Genomic DNA, 22,031 nt, shown 5'->3' on the forward strand with positions numbered 1-22,031 from the left:
AATTTGGATTTAGATTTGAATTTGAGTCTTAAATTTCAAATCCATGAATTTAAAAACGAATTTTGATACATCAACCGGTATTCCACCGCTCACAGTCAGCGTGGGGGTTCCATAATACATCAATTCCATCGGTTTTGAAGGAAAATTAACTACCAAACAAAGCTTGAGAATAATACAATTGACAAACTAAAATGGTGCGCAAAAGGAGCATCAATAAACAGAAATTCATTGAAACTCATATGAGCTTGCAGAATATGAAAGAACAACTTTCTAACTGTCAATTACAAATTAAGGTACAATCCAAATTGTAGAACCAACCTGCCCCGCGAAACAAGTAGTTCTACCCAAGCTGTTTCTTCAGGCAAGATATCGGTACAATCGTCTATCTGCCATATCTCGCTCCAAGAAATCCCGCTCGATAAGAGACTCAATTCGTTTCTTAATCTCTCCGGGGTTGGCCAGGAAACGAGACTGCAGCTGCTTTGTGACCTCGGTGATAATGTTGTTATGATCCAGTACCCTCCTCGATTTCATAATCCTCACTATTGCAGCCTCAATCTGGGGCTTTCTGTCCTCCTCCACTCTCTGCCGGGTCTCCTGCTTTTCGGGTTCTGTCTCCTTTTGTGCAACTACAGTTCCTATCTTCACCTTATAGAATTTGCTTGTAAACTTGTCATTGACAAAAAATGCATCCTCCTCTCCAATTTCTTTGCTCATGGGATCTTTGCGAAGAACGTTCTTTCCCTTTACACAAGCCAGAGATTGCAAGCACCTTTTCAAGTCTGAAGAAGGAATCTCTGTGGCCTGCTCAATTTCCTTATAGCTAAGCCGGTCAGCATTGTTAAACAGCATGAGGACACACATCTGGTATGTCGAAACATTCAGCTCATGCTTCTGGCCCTTTCCAAAGGTTGCTTTTATATCAGCCGTGCCCATGTTAGTTTGCCAAGATAGTCTCCGACCTGTATGGGTCCCAAGATAATACGACCGGAATTTCTCACACAGGGCCGACATTTCAGCAGGCAAGTTGCAAGTGACACTGGGCTGAGTGGGCCAAGACCCAGTTGTCAAAACCTGGACTGCCAATGTAGGACCGTCCCCTAACTCAGCACCATCGTTTGCATAGAATCCCTGCATTGTATCATGCGAGGTTTTCATGTCCGTGAACATGCCTTCTAATTTTGAAGTAAACTGGTATCCACATTCTGTCTTGAGCTTAACAATTAAACTTCTCTCTGCATCATCAGATACAGTTTTTCCTGATAGAAGCCGCTTTGCCAAATGTTGTTTATAGTACTTCTCAAATACATCCTTTTCTTGCAAATAACGGAATAGCATCATCACCTTGTCAAGAACAACCTCCACATCCTCCTCACTAACTCCCTTCAGACCTTTACGCAGTTTGTCATCAACAAACAATGAAATGAATTCAGGAGAACGAGAATTCAAATTAATAAAGAATTCAAAAGAGGAGTTCAATGCATTCTGGAATGTCTTGTCGTTGTTAAATGCCAAATTTATGATCTTATCGTACTTGTCTTTTTCATCCAAGAGACACTGGACAAAATCCACAGGATCCTTTAACCTTTCTGGATCAGTAACAAGCTGTTTACCAGTCTCCCTGATGTGAGAAGTCATCACATCTCGCACTGTTGGGAGACCATTGGGAACCCGCCGGAACAAGTTGTACATTCTTCCCAAGTCTTCATACTTATCATCAAGGAGCATGCTCACCAAGCCTGAATTATCCATGTGGACTAGTCTCAGCATGTGGTTTGCAATCATCTCCTTTTCCACAACATTAGTTATCTTGGATTCACTGTTGGCATCCAAGTACTGGGACACTCTCTCTATTTCTTCATTTAGGCGTCTCTCAGCTTTCCTTAAGTAGTCCCCACAATCACAGCACTCTATGAACTTCTGAGACTCAACCCTGTAAAAATCAGCCGAAACTTCAAGAAAAGGTTTCTCAAAGTCTACTTGGTAAACGGAAGGTCCCAGATCCATTAGCATCTTAATTATATTCCTCATCAGACCCCGGTTAATAACTTCACCTGTCCTTTCTCTGAGTATCAGTTCAAGAAGTGTATTTAGAAGCCTTGTCTGAATTTTGCTGGAGTGTATAATGTTGTCCCTCCAAAGATTCAACCCAAGATCATGAACTGGGGTTTTCTGGGCACTTGGAATGAAAGTCCTGTCCATGTACATCAGAATGTCACGTATCATCTGCAATGCTTTATTATGATCTGTCCATTTCCTGTTCAACTCTTCCAGAAACAAACTACCCTCAGCAGACTCGATAGATTTTGATATCTCCTTTAGATGGAAAGTCATAGTTGACACAAGTCCTGAGTACAGCTTCTCACCAAACTTGTGCAATACCATATTGTAGGCATTTCTGAAACCATGCAAAGATTATAAAATCAGAAAACACAAGATTGTTCCATACACACACACACACACACAAGGAGGAGGAAGTGAGTTGAAAAGGCTACTCAAAACACATTATCATTCAGCATTTAAAGTATGATAGTACAAAAAGAAAATCAAAATAATATCAGAGAAAAAAAGGGTCATGGATTGGTGCAATGGTAAAAGATCAGGTAGAAAAGCGTGACAACGCAAAGCATAGACACTTTTATAAAGGTGTCAAAGACACTTCACAACACTGCTCGTAATTAAAAAATAGATTTTATAAATTTGTACACTTAGCCGACACATTTTGGACACTTAGTTGACAAAAGTCTTATATAACATGAACACATTTAAGAGTGCCCAAGTCCGACAATCTTGAAAATAATATCAACATGCCTCAAAATAAAAATTAACATTATACACATGGGCATCACAAGTCAAGCATACATTGACCCTTTTTCATATAAGCAAAAAGAATAATTGCAATGACAAAGTATGAGAGTAATAGCATAAATAATATAATAATACATACAATCTTCGCATATCTTCATCTTCTAAACGATGTAAATCTTATAAGTAGAGAAAAAAATTATATAACTCTTAGTATATAAATAAAAATTAATTAAAGTTCTACAATTATCTTATTCAATAGATGTATATTAATTAAAATCTATACTTATATATAGCCAACTCTATGTGGTGTGGACATCCTACTTTTTTAGGATTCGACGTGTCTATATGTCCGTGTTGTATCGTGTCTGTGTCCATGCTACTTAGGCAAGTACAAGTACGATAGAAGCCACTTTGTGCAAAAACAATACCAAAATTCTGTCGGTCTCAAGTTTCTACTCCTCCCAGCATCCTACATAGGTGGGACAAGCATGGGATAATGCCCTTTTAATTAAAAATCAGACAAACTGTCACACAGATGGCCCTTGACCAGACAAAAGAATCCTCAGTACTCTGGGATGGCTGAAATGCAGAACATTGATGTAGCAAAATAAGATACATAAAATTTCAGGATAAAAGGTGAATAGCTACTGATTGAAACAACATCTAAAAGACTAAAAGATCATGTTTTAATTACAATATTTAAAATTCTCTGGCACAGCTTGAAAAGAACTTGAATGAGTTGTCGAGAGGGCGAGAATTAGCAGGAAAAAGTAAAAACAAATTTAAATATTTCACTTTTGGGAAGAACAACAAAAAGATAAAATTTGGCGAAAGCTTGTGATAATAAGCTAAATTTCTATATGATATGTACCTTTTTTTTTTCCTTTGTAACACAAATATTTCCAATTGCAAAAATTTTAAGGAAGAAAAAATTTCTGCTCCATTTCTTTTTCTGTTCTGATTCATTCTTGGTGAGCAATACCAAAAGGGCTTCCAAATATGCCCTCTCGTTTCCCTGTTTTATCCCAACCAAACAGGGAAACTTTTCCATGTCATAATTACTTTATTAAATCAACGCTGTTACAATAGGAGCCTGCCAATGAGGCTGATGCTTTCCTCCCCCCCACCCAAAAAGGAAAATAAAAAAGGTAAAAAGCTATGCCACCATGATTTTAGTGCATTTTAGTTGGAGTGTCCAAGGGTCTGCAGTTTAGAATTGGACCCGGAGGCCTAAGAACTGATCTCAATCAATCTAATCAGCCAAATGGCACACGATTGGTAACAGTCACTTAGTTGGCTGCATCAACAATATATGACTGTTTCATTAGTTTGAGCAAAGTAATAGCAACAGATGACATGTTAATACCACTAGAAGACATAGAAAATTAAAAAATATCCTCTCTACTGAACTGATTAAAATAACAAAGAAAGAATTTAGCCACAACATGCCTATCTGTCTCCTTGATTGATTTTGTTCTAAGAAGCACGGGCACATCTCTGAAGGTGCCGTGTCCATATCGGACACCGACACTTCATGGGCACTCCTGGACACATGTCCGACACTTCATGGATGCGTCCATAATTTAAAAATAATTTTTATTATTTTGGACACTTGACCGACACTTGGTTAACAAGATTTAAATAATAAAGTTATACCCGCTCTAACAACTTAAGCTTTTAGAAATGTTGAAGGATTTAAATATTAAAGTTACACCCTCTCTAATGGCTTAAGCTTTTAGAGTAGATGGAGGTTAACACCGGACACTTGGCCAACACACCATACCTCTTCGTCTTTATATAAATCAAACACATGACAGTACTAGAAATAACATTATGAACATACATTAAACTATTCAACTACTTTTTCTTTAAAAAGTTGACATTAAACACAACACAGTATCTCATGAACAAAAACATAACTATAGTAGGAGAGTATTATCATATATAATATAATATCCTTTTTTATTCGAATAACTTAATCTTCTTACTAATGTAACTTTAGTATAGAAATTATAAATTAATTAAAATCTATAATTGTCTTACTCAATAGAGATATAAATGAAAATTTTATATTTATATTAGCAGTGTCCAAGTCGTATATGTGTCCTATTTTTTAAAAAATTTGACGTTCGACGTATCCATGCTTCTTATTTTTTGTTCGACGTATCGTGTTCGTGTCCATGCTTCTTATTTTTTGTTTCTAAAAACAATTTGTACATGACACTTGCATAGTTGATAAAGGCACGTCTACGCTCCAAAAAGCCTTGTACTCTATGAGATAGACTGCTACTTTCTTTTGTAAAGGTATGCCCTTACTTCTAGCCTTGTACTCTATTGTTTTATGGTGTTAATATATTCATTTAGGTGGGGGGGAGCTCAAAGATATCAACCAGAATTAGAAGGGAAAACAAAGGATAAAAAATACTACATTAATCATGCAGATATTACACCATAATGATATAAACCAAACAAAATGATATAATGAAAGCTATCTGGAAGTCTTCACTAAAATTCCCAATCCAAATGGACTAACACATTAAATCTATTTTAACACACCTGTGACCTGCCATCAATTAAACCCATTACAACCAATCATTAACCTAATAATCTTTAGACTGCAAAAATTTCATACAAGTGCCTCAAATAACTCTAAACTTCAGTATATTTGGGTTAACATAGGAAGACATAAAAAAACAAAAACCAAATTTAAACCAATCTATGAAACCATCCACCTATATAGTGGATCATTAATGAAAACATGTCCATTTTCATATACGATTCAACATCTATCCAGGTCAATACACTGCACTCAGTCTCTTATGGCCAAAGATCATATGTCATTACTAAAATGAGAATACCATTTAGTTTTTTTCTTCCCTCCTCCTCCTCCTCCTCAATATCATGTGCCCAAAGATCATACATCATTACCATACTGAAATACCACTAAATTTTCTTCTTCCTCCTCCGTTAACTAATTCTTTTTTCTATTCATACGTCATGTCTAAGTATCTTTCCTTAATATCTCTGTTAAGCTTTAATTTTTGAAGCCTACATTCATACTGTATACAAGTATTGATCAAAAAGGGTAAAATATAAGTGCATTCAATCCAGTCGAGAAACTCAATTCCAAAATATGTTAGATTCAACAAAAAGATATTGTTTCCATTTCAAATTTATTGATTGACATCCACGACGTGTAGATATACAACACATAAATTGATGTGTTATAGTACTTTTTCCCATTGCCACAATGGTAAGAATCTTTTCATTGACAAGACAAAACTTAAGACAACCCCAAATTTTGAAGTCTAAATCGTGTCAAGATAACCGAAACCGACCTGTGATCCATTTCCACAAGTTTAATAAAAAATATTTAGAAGAGCATGCAACTATAATGAAACCCGAAGTTAATTTCTGATTTACGGTGATGAAATGGAATATTTAGTCATTTCATAAATTTTAACTCAATATTTAAATTTTCTGTTATATTTGCATTAAGTACAACATCTAAACATCAAATTTGATGGTGTAATATGATGATATTGTTATATAAAATATAAATATTTGCAAATTAAATTGAATGGCAGTGGTCAAAAAGGGAGTCCACCTTTTTAGAAGTAGGAAAGACTTCTTTGCTATAAAATTTGAGTTTTTCTTTTTATTCTATCATCACATGTAAAGGATATGGGTGTCTGATTTAGGTACGAGTGTCAGACATTTCACATACCTAAAACATACCCATGTCATGTTATGTCAATACGGATCTGTTGAGGGGAATGGAAGACTCCATGTGGCATAGCTCAACATTGAAATGATAAATACTTTTCTAAACGTAGGAAGAGGTATTTCTATAAGAGAAATCTGTTAAGAAAATTGGTGCTTAATGTAATAAGGAAAAATAGAACAAGGATACTATTAGACATGATAAATTTAATTTATTGCGAGTTCGGAGTGGGAATCTCATCAGGTTTTGGGAGGATCTCTGGTGTGGGGAAATTATTCTGGCTCGTAGGTTGCTTCGGTTGTTCAGGATTTCTTCGAGTAGACATGCTCAGGTTGCCGACTGTTATCAGCTTGATAGTGGGAGTTTGACTTGGGATGTGCGGTTTCATGATTGGGAGCTTATGGAGGTTGCTGAGTTCTTAGCTTTGCTCTACAACAAGATGGTGGAGGGAGTGGGGATGGATGAGATTCTATTGGTGGGCTCGTCGAGAGGGGTGTTTGAGGTTAGAGCTTTCTATCATAGTCTTGTGGAGATTCCAAGTCACTCTTTCCCATGGAAGGTAATTTGGAGGTTGAAAGCCCCCTTGAAGGTGGCTTTTTTGTGTGGTGTGCCGCTCATGGAAGCATTCTCACTCTCGACAATCTCAGGAAGAGAAGGCAGATTGTGGTTAATTGGTGTTGCATGTGCAAGAGGATAGAGGAAACTGTGAACCACCTTCTTCACTGCTAAGTGGCGAGGGAAGTTTGGGCAACGTTTTTTGTTGCGCTTGTCTTGGGTGTTCCCAGTATCCACAGTGGATATGATTGAGGATTGGAGAGGGTGTCCAGTGGAGAGCCGAGCTAGGGATGATTGGAGGGCCATTCCCCTTTGTTTATGGTGGGGTTCATGTCGTGAGAGGAATAAGAGATCCTTTGAAGGAGAGGAGACTCCTATTTGGACTCTCAAATATAGTATTCTTCATACTTTATTCTTTTGGGTTAATGGGTGCAATTGTAAATCTTTGGATCACCTTTTGGATTTTGTGGATAGCTTGAAGCATTAGTTGTCGCCTTTGGCATCTTGTGTACTCCTTGAGAGCGCTACGCCTCTTTGTGTGTGGTGGTGCATTTGGCTGGAGAGGAATAGCAGATATTTTGAGGGCAAGGAGAGGCCTATTTCTTTTCTTAAGTTCTCTATTTTTTCCACTCTTTTTTGTTGGGTTACGGGTAGAGATTATAGATCTTTTGAGGATATTGTTGTTTTCTTGGCCTCTTTGAAGGCTTAGAGGGCTGTTTTTTTTGGCCCTGTGTTTGTTCTCCTGGAATGCGTTCCCCTTTTGAGCACTTTCAATGCATTTCTTACTTATCAAAAAAAAAAAAAGTGTATTCCTTGAGAGCACTCCCCTTGAGCGCCTTTTTTTAATGAAATCTTACTTATATATATATATATATATATATATATTGTTAGCTTGTATATGTGTATATATCAAAATCCAATGCATACACTGACACATATACAAGCTAACAATCTGGGTAAATATTTTCATTAATTACAACACCAAAAAATTCTTCCTCCAAAGTAACGGTTTCTTATTTCGGTTAAAAAAGACTAACAACAATGTTTTTTTAATTTTGAATAGTACCAGACCCCTAGATCTTTTCTTCCACAGCTCACCAAGTTCCGTTGCATCTTCTTCTTTTTCTTTTTCTTTTTTTTTATCCTTGGGTGTTCCCTTGCATCTTTTCCAGTGACAACAACAATGCATACCAAAATATATATGCAATATAGCATGGTATCAACTTGCTGTTGTAAAACTTAATATGCACATGAAATCCAACAAAACAGAAGAGAAAACAATAGAAGAAGAGTAATATTATGTGACAAACTGTAATAATAATTAAAAGTGAAATCGAAAAGACAATGAAGGTTATAAACATATGAGGAAAAGCTTTCAATGCATACACTAGGGCACGTTGGCAACTGTTGAACCAAAAGATATTCAGCAAAAACAGGACCCCCGGGCAGCAAAGAAAATGACAATACTGCCTCCAGCTTTCCTATGAGATCTCAATCAACTAAAGACCCCCCTACCTCTACAATTCTAATCCGGAAAACCATTTCCACAAACTATAGATCACTGAACGCAATCCAAAACCAGGAAAACCTCAGTACTGACATCCGAGGAGACCCTGGTGCAACAGAAGAATTGTAAAGACAACCCAAAAGCTCAACAAGCATTTCTCCTCTTACATCCCAATGCACAAATTGAGCAAATGTAACAAACGATATATTTATACTCATAAATATGCAGATCAGACATATAAAACAGGTACAAATTTGGTTGAGAATCACACAATTCGACAAATTTACTATGAATACTAACCTATAAAGCTCTTCAAAACTGAGACCACTAGCGTTGTGATTGTATATCTCATGAATCGCGTGCTCCAATATCTTCCATGTCTTGTCGGCGTATTTGGGATCGACCACCACCTTATGCTTGAACGCCTCTATTTGAAAATTCCTCTTCTTCTGATTATTATTCATCTTCTAACCCACCGATTCCAACTCAAATCAAAAACCCAAATCCCAAATTCAACTTTCAATCGATATGCTTCGATCGAATTAAAAGAAATTGTCCGAAATTGAATAAATAGAGCCACTAATCTTCAAATCAAACGGTGAAAATGACTCCCCAAGAGAAGATCAACAACGTTTGTTGGGCAAATACTAAATACCGATCAGATGTGGATTGAGATTTAGAATTATAGAAACCTGTTAAGGTTTCACCTATTTTGTAGTATGAAAATGATGAAGCAAGTTAGGGTTTGAGAATGAAGAATAACCCTCAATTGAAACTGGGTTAGCAAAGAGGTAAGGTAGAGAGAGAAAGTATCTTTATTTTTTTAGTTTTGTTTGTTTTTTTAAGGCTTTGTTTGCTGCGATTTTTGGGTTAGGAGGAAGATGATGATGGTTTGTTCTGTTTTTGTATTGGGCGCGTCCACAAAAATGGCTGAAGTACAGCGGAATTGGGGACGTGATCTTACTAAACTAGCCACGGAGCGTTATTATTGTTTCTCACTTTATCTCTCTCTCTCCATTTCACAACATACAAACTTCTCTCGTCCTTGCTTGTATTTCCCCAAAAAACGATATAATATATATATATATATTTTAGGACGGAGCATAAATTTATTTTAGGGGCATACATAATGAATGTAATAAAGTAATTATTTCTAGTTGTTAAAAAAAAAAAAAAATTATTTCAATAATCAAGATTCAAATATTATATTATTTTTTAAAATAAAAATATTATAAAATTAGAGTAGTAAAACTAAAGAAGAAGTGAGAAAATAAAATGTTATAACATGTACATCATACATACATGAGTACAAAAGGAGAAGAGATAACAAAAATAAAATGAGAAGAAGAAAATAAAAAAGTAAAAGTAAAATAACTTCAAAGGATAAAAAAGTAGGTCTTGATTTGTAGAAGGGAAATATAATTTCTTTTTCTTTTTTTTAAGGATAAAAATGTAAGGCTTGATTGTAGAAGGGAAATATAATTTCTTTTTAAATTTTTTTTTTTTTTTTTTTTTTGATGCTATATGTTTGATTACTAAAAGATAATTCCATTACATATTATCATCACCATATATCAAATGAGGATGTGGTGGGCACCTTCTATTATTATTATTACTATTATTATTTTTTGAAACACGCACATCCACTTTGTTCACAAGCAATGTGAATTATGGGTGTAAGCGGTCTGGTCTTGGGACAAATCAAAACCAAACCGATTCCAACAATTTCAAAATTATTGAAATTGAGCTAAGTTGTTGGAACCCGTGGAAACAAACTATAATGATCAGTTTGGTTCTCTTTTACATATGCATTATATATATATATATATATATATATATATATATATATATATATGTATATAACCCAATAAAATAAAAAAGAATAATAGAAGGCGATATCGCATTTTGTTTTTCTATAATTACACTTCAATTTTAAAAGGTGACGGCACTTCTAACCCTAATTTGATAAGTGAATGATTTCTATTTTCAAATATCAAAACTACCCTTCCAAATATGGATCATCCTTTCGTCTCCCCTACTCTATTTCTCTCCAATCTTTGATCTCCTGTTTCTTAACTCCCTTTTTTGCTCTTCCAATCACTATCAACTCTCTTTCTTTACTATCTCTTGTCGATCTCTTCTTAAGTTTTGATATTGATCTCTGTATGTATCAATGGAAGTTCTCACAAATGAAAAAATGAATGAGATGAACAAAGTAATTGATCTTATTAGCGCGGAAAACATTGAAAAACTATCAAAACTTCATGAGCCATTCAACTCTTTCGATGCTAATGGTGGTTATATTTTATTTTATTTTAGAGGTGGGGTTTTTCATTTCTCACTTTTTTTTTTTTTTTTTTTTTTTTTTTTTTTAAGTTGAAACTTGCATATCCACTTTGTTCACAAGGGGATGTGATTTACAGGTGCAAGCAGTCCGGTTCTAAGATGAATCAAAACCAAACCGTTCCAACAATTTAAAACTATTGAAATTGAGCTAAGTCGTTGGAACCAGGGGTGGAGGCAGCATGTGTCCAGGTGGGCAGCTGCCCCTTACCCATGTTGCCCCACTAGAATATATATATATATATATATATATATATTATACATAAATTTGTATAAATTGACACAATGCCCTCCCTAAAATTAATAAAATGGCTCCTCTACTCCTGAATCCATTAAATTTTATTTTATTTTATGCGTATAATTTCTAAATATTTAAAAAACAGCCTCATAAAATTTATAAATTATCTCTATAAAATTATCTATTTCTAAAAATGTCTTTAATTCTTTATTCACTTTCCTTCTTATTCTTCAAATATCTTTTTGTCATCTTCAAAACTTTTGCATTTTCTTTCTACAATTAAAACCTATCATTTCCTTCAAAATTGTCTCATATTTTTTTCTTTTTATTTCATTTTCTTCTTTAAAATTGCTTTTTCTTCTTAAAAATTTCTTTTTCTTGCACTAATGCATAATTTATGTGCAATAACCTTCTTTTTCTTTTTCCTCTTCTTATTCATTTTTTATTCACTTATTCTAATACACTGTTGTTACATTATTATACTTTCGGCCTGCTTGAAAAAAAAATATTTTATCAGTGCTAACATGCCCTTGCTTCAATTTTAAAGGTGATGACACTTAGTGAATGATTTCTATTTTCAAATATCAAAACTACCCTTCCAAATGTAGATCATCTTTTCGCCTCCCCTACTCTATCTCTCTCCAATCTTTGATGTTTTTAATCTTATGTTTCTTAACTCCCACTTTTGCTCTTCCCGTCTCTCTCAACTCTCTTTCTTTAGTATCTCTTGTCGATCTCTTCTTAAGTTTTGATATTGATATTTGTATGTATCAATGGAAGATCTCACAAATGAAGAAATGAATGAGATGAACAAAGTAATTGATCTTGTTAGCACGGAAAGCAAGGACGGAGCCAGGGTTTCAAGTGAGAGGGGGTACGCTGCCAAAAAATAATAATAATACGGAGTGTATATATATAATATAACAACTATAAAATTCAAAAGATAAAGAAGAAGAAAATTATTCAAATTTGCACCTTAAAAAAAAAGATTTTAAAAGTAGAAGTAGAAAACAAAAGAAAAATGAGACAACTTTAAAAAGAAAAAAGTTAAAAGAGTTTCAATTGAGGAAGGAAATTTTAACTTTTTCTATTAAGGAAATTTTGACTTTTTCTATGTAAAATACGAAAATAAAGAAAAAATAAAGAGATAATTTTAGGAACTACAAAATTTAGGGGGGCACTGTATAATTTTTTTTCATATATATGAAAAAAATTAAAAAAATTATCACATATATTATAGAGTGCGGGTCAACTCAAGGGGCATGTCCCCCCCTAGGCCTTCATTGGCTCCGTCCCTGACGGAAAGTATCGAAAAACTATCAAAACTTCATGAGCCATTAAACTCCTTCGATTTTAATACTGGTTGTATTTTTTTTTTTTTTTTTTTCTTCTTATGTATCCCCTCTGTCCCAAAATTCGTGGGCTGTTTAGGGAATCTAGCTTTTTATTGTAACGGTTTTTAATTTTTTTATTTTATTGTATTGATAAGAGTGAATTTATAAATTTATCATTGTTAAAAGATAAAATAGTATTCCGTAATTAGTACATTTGTTTAGTCAAAATGATAGTTTGGGAATGTTATAAAAAATAGTACATATATTTTTAGAATGGAACATGTATTTTGGGACATTCCAAAATAGAAAGATGGACAACAATTTTGAGAAGAAAAGAATAGTATACTTTGAGTTTAGTTTTGGATTTTTTTTTTTTTTTTCCTCTGATTTTTAACAATTAATTTGGAATGTCTTCAAATCTCGAAGTTTACTTTGCGGATGATAAAATAAAGTGGCTTATGACTTGAGTAAGAAAGGTCTAGACACACAATAACATCATTTTATTCTTGTTTTGACTTGCTTCGGTGTATCAAAGTTTTCGTAATATCAATAAGTTTGGGGAAATAAATATTCTACTACTTCTTACACCCTTTAAGCATTGTAACAATTCAATTTATTTTTGATCCATGTCGTTTCAGTTAAATAAATAATCTCATTTTTGAGGGGGAAAAAAAGTAGAGGAAGTAAGAAAGTAAAAAAATAAAAAATACTAGTAAAGTTATAGTATAAATGATAGTTATGGCATTATAAAATCAAGAATGCACAAGGGTGCCCTAGATTATATAGTGCCAATATATCTCCCCAACCAAATTTTGAAATATATATTGGGTCTATACCATCTCACTAGTGACATGAACTAATAATAAATGAAAATGTCTTATCTTAACTAATAACAAATGAAAATATCTTATTTTAATAAAGTGAAGATCTAAGTATTGTTCTATTTTAATTACTAAATCAGAGATGATAATTAACTTACTATTTCTGATTTGGTAAGTGAGTTTATATCCCACCATATTTGATTTGGTAATTAAAGATAACCTGTACATGTGTTATTAGTCCACATCAACAATCATGTAATATATTTTCGAGATCTAAGTATTTTACTTACACTTCATGAAAAGTTATATACTCTGCCAATCAAAATTTGACAAGTTTATTACACAATATATAATATATATCTATATGACTTGGTTCAGTCCTTATGAACCTCCAACCAAAATCAAACCATAATGAATGATTCTCGAAATTTTAAATCCAAAACCCATCCATTATAGAACCGGACCAAAATGTATTAGGTTGGTTTGGCCAGATTTACAGATTTAGTTAATTTCAAGGACAAAAGTGATGATGGTATTAACAAATATTTCGCATAGGCTTGATCATTACCTGAAAATGGAAAGGGTAAGTGTTACCTAAACGAGAAGGTCAATATTATTACCCTTATTATTTTTTAGATAGTGTTTTGAAGTTGAATAATTTTAATTGATTTATGTAAATAGTGATTAATGTCGTCATATATTTATGATATTATTAATATTCATTACAAAACATTGTTTCATGGAGTATTAATATTCATTAGGTCATAATAATAACATCTACTCACATAAAATTAGTAATGGATATTAAGTTTTTGGGTCCACTCAACTCAGATTGTTTCAATAAAATTAAAATATATTAATGAAGTATTTCACCATTTTATGAACCAAATAAGTGGCACATAAAGTCCATGTAGTATACAAGGTTTGATGGGTTTAGTGTAATAAATATTTGTTATGTTTATCATGAATTTTTTTTCATGATCATGAGCACCAATGTGGTTTTGCTATATAAAATTATAGTTTACCCCAAAACAAAAAAGAAAAAAAAAAGCCCAATAATATAACTTTTTCTCCCTTAAAAGAATTTTAAAAGTTATAGTTGAGGGACATCACCTCTCTGAAGGGCAATGGATTGAATTCCATGCCTCAACCACAAGTTTCTTTGCACCATTTCTTTTGAATTAAGGTTCTTTACCCATTTTATTTTATAATATGTCTACTTTATTTTATTTTATAAAATGTCTACTTTTTTTGACAATTGATCCATTTATCAACCGTCTAAGACCCAATGAGGGTTAATCAATTCAAAGATAGTATTGCACAATCATTTGTGTGTGTGTGTGTGTGTGTGTATTGGGAGGGTCTTGCGATTAAATCAATCATTGAAAAATGGACCAGCATTATATCAATGAACTGTACCAGAAGTTGATGTGACCATATGATTTGAATTGTTGAATTTGGTTCACTACTTTTGAAGGCCATTTATAGAAAAAAGAAAAAAAAAGAAAAAGGAAGGAAATTTAATATATTATTATTCAGTCCCAAAACAAAAAATCCAACAGTTAAAAGTTCTCCTAAATTATGTGGATTGAATTTCCAAACAGTTTATATAATTGTTACTGGTAAGGTAAATTTTTTACCTTTTTTTTTTTCCCCAAGAAACTGTTATTTGTTGGCTTTGGTTTATTAGTTAATTATATTCCACAAGCAGCATTGAACAAGCGGAAGCGTGATGGGCTCATAATCCAGAGGTCCCAGGATCGAATCTTGGCTCTGATAACTCGTCTTCAGAGACAGGCTTCCAGGCGGTACTACTTTTCCCAATTTTTTTTATTTGGTTTAAGTGTTGTTTGGAGTTCCTTTTATACAATCATCAGTATTTATTAATTAACTTTTATTTAATTATTTGATTGATATTAAAACTCAATAATGATGATATGACATGATGATTAATTTTAAGTTAAATAAGTGAGCAACTTTTGACAAGTCCCATGTGATCAAAGGCATGCTTCATGTTTGACATGATCTCCATGAAAATTCAATGTCAATGTTTTGTGATGGCAATTTGGATTGTTTTTGTCCTTCAGTGCCTTGCTGGTCATAAATTTCATCATGCTCTATTTCTCATTATTAAACTCTCCTGATAATGGCTGCAAATTTTATCTATACTTTTTTGGTTCATGTCTTATATACACCACATGTATATAGGCTTGTTAAGTTTTCCATATAAATATTGGATATTACTATCTTATAATCGGAGTAGAAAGATAGGAAATAATAACATACATTTTCTGTTTCAACGGCGGTGGTGTCCGGCCTCTTAAAGTATCATAATCAATCACTGGACACATGCAACCCTCCCGTCCCGGATGCAAAACGCAATTACTCCTAAAAATCACTTCCTCAACAAATAGGAAGAAAATTGAAAAATAAATGGATAGCTCACAAATTTCCTGACCTCAAGCCCAAATAGTGTTTAATGCCCCATTCCAAGCCCCTAGAACATTTCCTCTTGGGCTCTTTATAAATCTGGCTATAACAAGCCCAAAGTTTAAGGCAAAAATATGTTTTGGTGTGTTAGGTCATCTAAGGTATTGTCCCGCGAGTTAAATGAAATGGCCGTATGTTGTGACTTAAGTCATAGAACTCTACTATTGGATGCGTCAGGCGAGCCATGTCATTAGTGTACCCATCCAATGACAATGCACTATTTCAAAAAAAATTTAGCCCACTTACTTATAAAATGATTGATAACGAGATAATAATTCAGTTTTGTTAGAGTTCTACTTTAAGAAATGAATTTTGTAAATATCAAATGAATGATTTTGAATGTAAAATTGTTGACAAAATGTTTGTAAATGTTGGACAAGTTAAGGAAAAATATATCAAAAAGTTTCAAAAAAAAAAAAAGGTGCCCTTCAATGCATTGGAAGGTATTTTACCGAATTTTTGATCTGATCAATTTGTATTGTTGCCTTGTTGGGTAATGTAATTTCTTTTGATTATTTATTTATTTTTATTTTTTTGTCCTGAGTTGAATAAAACATCCAACTCTAACTAATAACAAAATAGAGCACTCATTATACACATCCATCATTTAAGCTTATTAATTTCGGAGAGATTTACTATTTATAGCTAGTCTAGAGACGTACTTATAAAAAGCCGATTGAAAATGACATAAAACTTGCACATTTGTTTATATGTCACTTTGTAATTGGCCTGATCTCCGGATCAATGATCCTGAAACCATATAATAATTTCTTCACTTAAGGATAACCTATTTTGGATAATACATTAAGCAGACAAAAAAGAGAATGGGCGTCCACTAGGCCTTTAAAGGGTTGCACTAAGTTTTCTGTAGAAAAGTTGTGAAATGGTTGAGATGGGTATGGAAATGTTGGGACTGATACAGGTTTAAAGAGTATTGGACCAAGAATAGTTTAGTTTATGTTATTATTTTTTCCTTTTATGAAAGTAATTGACCAAACAGCACTTTATGGAAAAGCATCAAAGGTTGGTTACACACATCATTTTCATGGAAAATCTGGCGCGCGCGCGCGCACACACACAGACATATATATATGAAGTGCAATAATAAAAAAGACTTGGATTCTGTCATTCTCATTTGGCAGCTATCCATCTCTTGTTTTTTCCATATATAAGTGAGAAGGCCCTCCCACTTTGCCCCAAAACTACTTGTTCTCAGCCCATCTATAATTATTATGATAGAGAGAGAGAGAGAGAGAGAGAGAGAGATCCACTAATTTTCATTTTCTTTGCTATAGATTTGATGCTCATAAATCATTGACTAGAGAGACAATTGTATTAGTGCAGAGAATCTCAACAATTTACCACTAGTGTACCCTTCAGTCAATAATCATTAAAGATTAGTCCAGTGTCTTTAGGGTTTGGAGATATACAGATATACGCAATTTTATACAATTTTATTTTTGCATGGACTGTTTTAATTTTAAATCCGTAACATTATAGGGTTTGGCAAGAATAAGATATATACAGTCTTATTTTCGCATAGAGTGACTGTTTCAATTTCAAGTCTGTAGCATTAATGGTGACTACAGATCGAATCGGATTGAATCGGATCAGGCATAAATTCTAATTCGATCTGCTCTCAACAGTTTAGACAAATCTTAATCTGCCACCAATTCATTATCCCATGAATCGGATCTGTGTAATAACGGATCGGATCGGATCGGATCCGCGGATTGGTTTTTATTTAAATTATTCATTATTATTTTTATAATTAATATTATTTATTATTTATTTATCTTTTAACCATAATATTAATTCATATATTTAAATAATTATTAACTAATAGATCCTTAGAGTCTATTAAATTATCATTAACTAGTTAAATTAACTAATATAATTTTTGAAAATATATTTATAAATTTTACGGATCGGATTGGATTTTTAACAGTCCAATCCATGATCTGATACATGAGTTACGATTTTAATTTTTTTTAATCCACTATCGATCTGTGGGTGTAGCAATCTGATCCGATCCGCACAGATCGGATCGGATTCGCGGATTCACTGATTATTTGCCCACCCTTATGTAGCATTGTATGGTTTGGAGAGGATAAGATATACGCATTATTATCTTCACATGGAGTGATTGTTTTTATTTCAAATTCGTAGCATTGTAGGGTTTGGAGAAGATTAGATATATAGAGTCTTATCTTCGCATGGAGTAACTGTTTCAATTTTAAACCCGTATCATTGTAGGGTTTGGAGATAATTAGATATATGAAGTTTTATCTTTGTATGAAATGACTGTTTCAATTTTAAATCCATGCATTGTAGGGTTTGGAGAGAATCAGATATACGCAACCTTGTCTTCACATAGAGTGACTGTTTTAAAGAATCATATATACGCAGTCTTATCTTCGCACAGAGTGATTGTTTCAATTTCAAATCCGTAAATTCACATCGTAATGGAGCAACCTTATTATTACAACAAAAATTAACCTTGCTTAATTACATTCCACTTTTGATTGATTTTTTTTCTTCTTTTCTTTGAAATTTGGGATTATTAAGGCGCATATATTTTCCTTGACTTTGTCCAATCTTGTACCATATTTCTTGTAAGTGTGGAAAACGGGCTTACTTTATAGGATGTCGGTACATAGATGGTCCCGTTTTCATATCTACTAAATTTTGATGTTTTGCAATGAATTAATTCATTAAAATTCTTCTTTATCAACACATCTTTTCCCATGTATTTTCAGTAGTTTGGTGTGTTGGATGTCTATTTTTTTTTTATCTTTCAGATCTTATCAATTAGGTAGGTATACAATGTGACTTGCCTGGAAAGATAATTTAACGTCTAATTATTTATAATAATAAAAAAGTAAGATTATTATTACAAAGTATGATTGAAATTTGGTGTTAGAAAAATGCTCTTTTAATTGTATTGGCTTTGTGGACTTCTTTGGACCTCGTGGCTTGACGATTGTGAACTTTGACAAGATATATATATATATATAATGTGGTGAGACATTAAATGAATGTGAGACTATCTATATCTCTCTCTCTCTAGATATATATGTATCTATATCTCTCTCTCTCCAATAACTTAGAAGAGCTTCCTCTTGGATCAGGTTGCTTCAATTATGCAGATGGAATTAATAGGATTGTCTCTTCTGAAAGCTACAGGCTGACTGCTTGTTTGAAAAACTACTCCTCATTATAATTCAGCTCTCACTGTGTCTCTGCCAAACAATCCATTAAATTTGCCAGCAAAAAATAAATAAATAAATCGATTTAAGCGTCACAAATTTTTCTGAAAATTAAAAACCATAACGGCAACGCTTTCATTGAGTTCATACTCTCCCAATTATTTGATCGAGAAGTTGAGAAGAAAAGTCGTTCATTTATTTTTCATGTGTGGTTGTTTTCATCATTGGTTTTTACATTAATGTCTCGTTTAAATGAGGAGGAGTAAAATTAGATGGAGACATCCCTATGGTAGGATGAAAGAGAAAGAGAAAGAAAAAAATAAAAAAAATTGACAATTTACTTTGATTAGGTTGAAGTAGAGATTTTAAAGTTATTTTTAAGGTTAAGTGCAAAAAATTTCCCTCTACTATCAATATAGTGCAAAGCAGTCCTTGTGTGGTATAAAACTCTCCTATACTATTAATTTGGTGCAATTACTTCCCTGTTCGCATAAAAAGATATTAATATCCTTTCTAATATAAATTAAAAGGTTAAGTGCAAAAAATTCCTGATATATAGGGTTTGTACAGAAATAGTCCATATTTTTGAAAATGTGCATTTTAGTCCATAAAATTTAAAAATTGTGCAAATAAGCCTCTCTGATCACTTTTTTTTTTGTCAAAACTGACATAATTTAAATTCATAAACCTATTTTGCCGTTTTCTTTTCCTCTTCTACCCTTCTCTCCTATGTTCTACCACCACCACCATCCCCAACCCCTCCACCATCCTCACTACCACCACTACTATGTTTATTCTGGCCATTCAATTCAACCCAATAGCCAAAGTTTAGCGCCGATCTGTTGAGTTAACTCAGTGTGTCATCCAATAAAGCCACATCACAAACCCAACTGTTGGCAACGGTGAAGGACAACGAGCTCGGGACTCCGTTAATGTGTCATCAGTGATGGCAACTGATGAGAAGGGTCTGGATCTGCTGGTGTTTACCTCCTGGTAAAGATGAGAGCTTGCCGCTAGAGTTTGGTTGACAGTGAAAAGTTGAGGTCTCATTCTACGATGATGAGACGGCGGACGATGAACCTCATGAGGTAGTTCTAGACAAGAATGGTTCCGCCACCTCTGAGGAAAAGGTCAGTCAGGTTGGCCAAGTACAGCCTCGTGGCGATGAGGGCCTCTGCAATGGCTATGAGGCTCAACCACTACTTTACTCCCTCCCTTCATTCTACCACCATGTCCACCGCGGCCGCCTCTGCCCCTTCCTCTCCCTCCATCACCTCTACTGCCACCATGACTTTTAAAGCCACCGCTGCCTCTAGGGCCTCCAAGGCTGTTTCCTCCTCCAAAGCCCTTTCCTCCTTTCCTTCCATCACCTCAGCCGCCTCTGAACCCTCCACCACTACGACCTACAAATCAATCAACCAAATACAAAGGAAAAAAAGAAAAGGGAAAAAGAAAAGAATAAATGATCTAAAATGGTAATTTTACATTGCCTAATTTTTTTTAATATTATTTCATTTATATTAGAGATGATATTAATGTCTTTTTACGCTAAAAGGGGAGTAATTGAACCAAATTGATAGTATAGGAGGGTTTTATACCACACACGGACTGTTTTGCACTATATCGATAGTAGATGAGGGTTTTTGCACTTAACCCAAGGGCAAAATAAGGTTTTTGAATTTATTTTATGTCAATTTTGACTAAAAAGTGGTCAGAGGGGCTTATTTGTACCTTTTTTGAATTTTATGGACTGAAATGCACATTTTCAGAAAGTAAAAACTATTTCTGCACAAACCCTATATATCAGGGTTTTTTTTTGCACTTATCCCTTATTTTTACTATTAAGTCCATCACTTATTTTATTTGTGAAATTTATTAAATATTTACGATGCTATAATAATTTAAAACTTTTATAATAAACCCACTTGTCTTATCTCCTCTCCTTCGCTAAAATGAAAATTTGTAAACAAAGAATGATGACTTATTCATCATTATCTTTTATTTCTTTATATCATTTATATTAAACGGACTAAGTTTGTTCTTTTCTTTTATATTTTTCTTCTATCTCTTTTCTTTCCTTTCTATCCGACTAAACATAAGTGAAAGTATATTCGGAGTAGTGATATCAAAAGAGTAATCTTGTAACAAGAGACATCAGCTTGATCGAAAGATTTATTAAAAATTTAATTTAACTTCATACACGCTCATAGTTCATGACAACAATTGTCATGAGAGCGCTCTTGATAGCATTAATGGTAAATTCGTATTATTGTTTGTGTCCACGTGTTTGTATTATACCTAGCTTCAACCTTCAAGAAAATAATGGAGTCTTATTTGTGATGATTATTGTGGTCATAGTCATGTAGCAATCAACTAATAAAATCCGAGCACCAGGAGAAGAGATTATTCTAAGACCAGTGATAGTAACTTCACAAATAAAGTGATTGTGGTATCTTAACTAGTGTGAGTACAGCCATGGTATATATTTTCAAGCCATTAACAATTAAGATGTGACCGTTGTGATGGTTTGTAATATTTTTTGAAACTTAAAATTAAAAGTAAATAACTTAATATGATATGAGAGTCAAAATATTTCAAATTAAAAACCTCCGCATTACCTTGGTAAGGATATTCAACCAAAGTAGACCAACGATTGAATCTGCTCAGATGAATTTGGACGAAATTAAGGCCTGTTTGGTTCGATTTTTTGAAAATAATTTTTTAATTGAGTTTTGAATTTTCAAATGTTATATTTGGAAGCATTAAATTGTTGCTTTGAGTTTGAAATTGGAAGAATTTTAATTTAATTGTTTAACTAATTTTTTTCTAATTCTAAATTCAAAACGCTAATTTGGTACTCCAAACACAGGGTAAGTATTTTTCTTCGGTTTCTTGAGGCAACATTTGTTGTTGTATTTATTTCTTTTGTTGCCAAGGAAAAAAGAAAAGAAAAAAAAGCCTTAAGCATTTTTAAATCATTGTCAAATTCATGTAATGATAAT

General features: G+C 33.4%; 1 protein-coding gene across 1 annotated transcript; it reads right to left on the minus strand.

Annotated features, from left to right (window-relative positions):
• Positions 1–192: 192 nt before the first annotated feature.
• On the minus strand, positions 193–9,628 carry LOC132294863 (cullin-3A). Its single transcript, XM_059792872.1, has 2 exons — positions 8,895–9,628; positions 193–2,398 (listed from the first exon to the last, which is right to left on the minus strand). The coding sequence occupies exons 1-2, from the start codon at positions 9,056–9,058 to the stop codon at positions 358–360; spliced, it is 2,205 nt and encodes a 734-aa protein (XP_059648855.1). The 5' UTR covers positions 9,059–9,628; the 3' UTR covers positions 193–357.
• Positions 9,629–22,031: the final 12,403 nt, after the last annotated feature.

This window comes from Cornus florida, unplaced genomic scaffold, assembly GCF_030987335.1.
Source record: "Cornus florida cultivar Cherokee Brave unplaced genomic scaffold, ASM3098733v1 CherokeeBrave_3.0.0_Hap2_Chr02, whole genome shotgun sequence".
NCBI classification, from domain to species: domain Eukaryota; kingdom Viridiplantae; phylum Streptophyta; class Magnoliopsida; order Cornales; family Cornaceae; genus Cornus; species Cornus florida.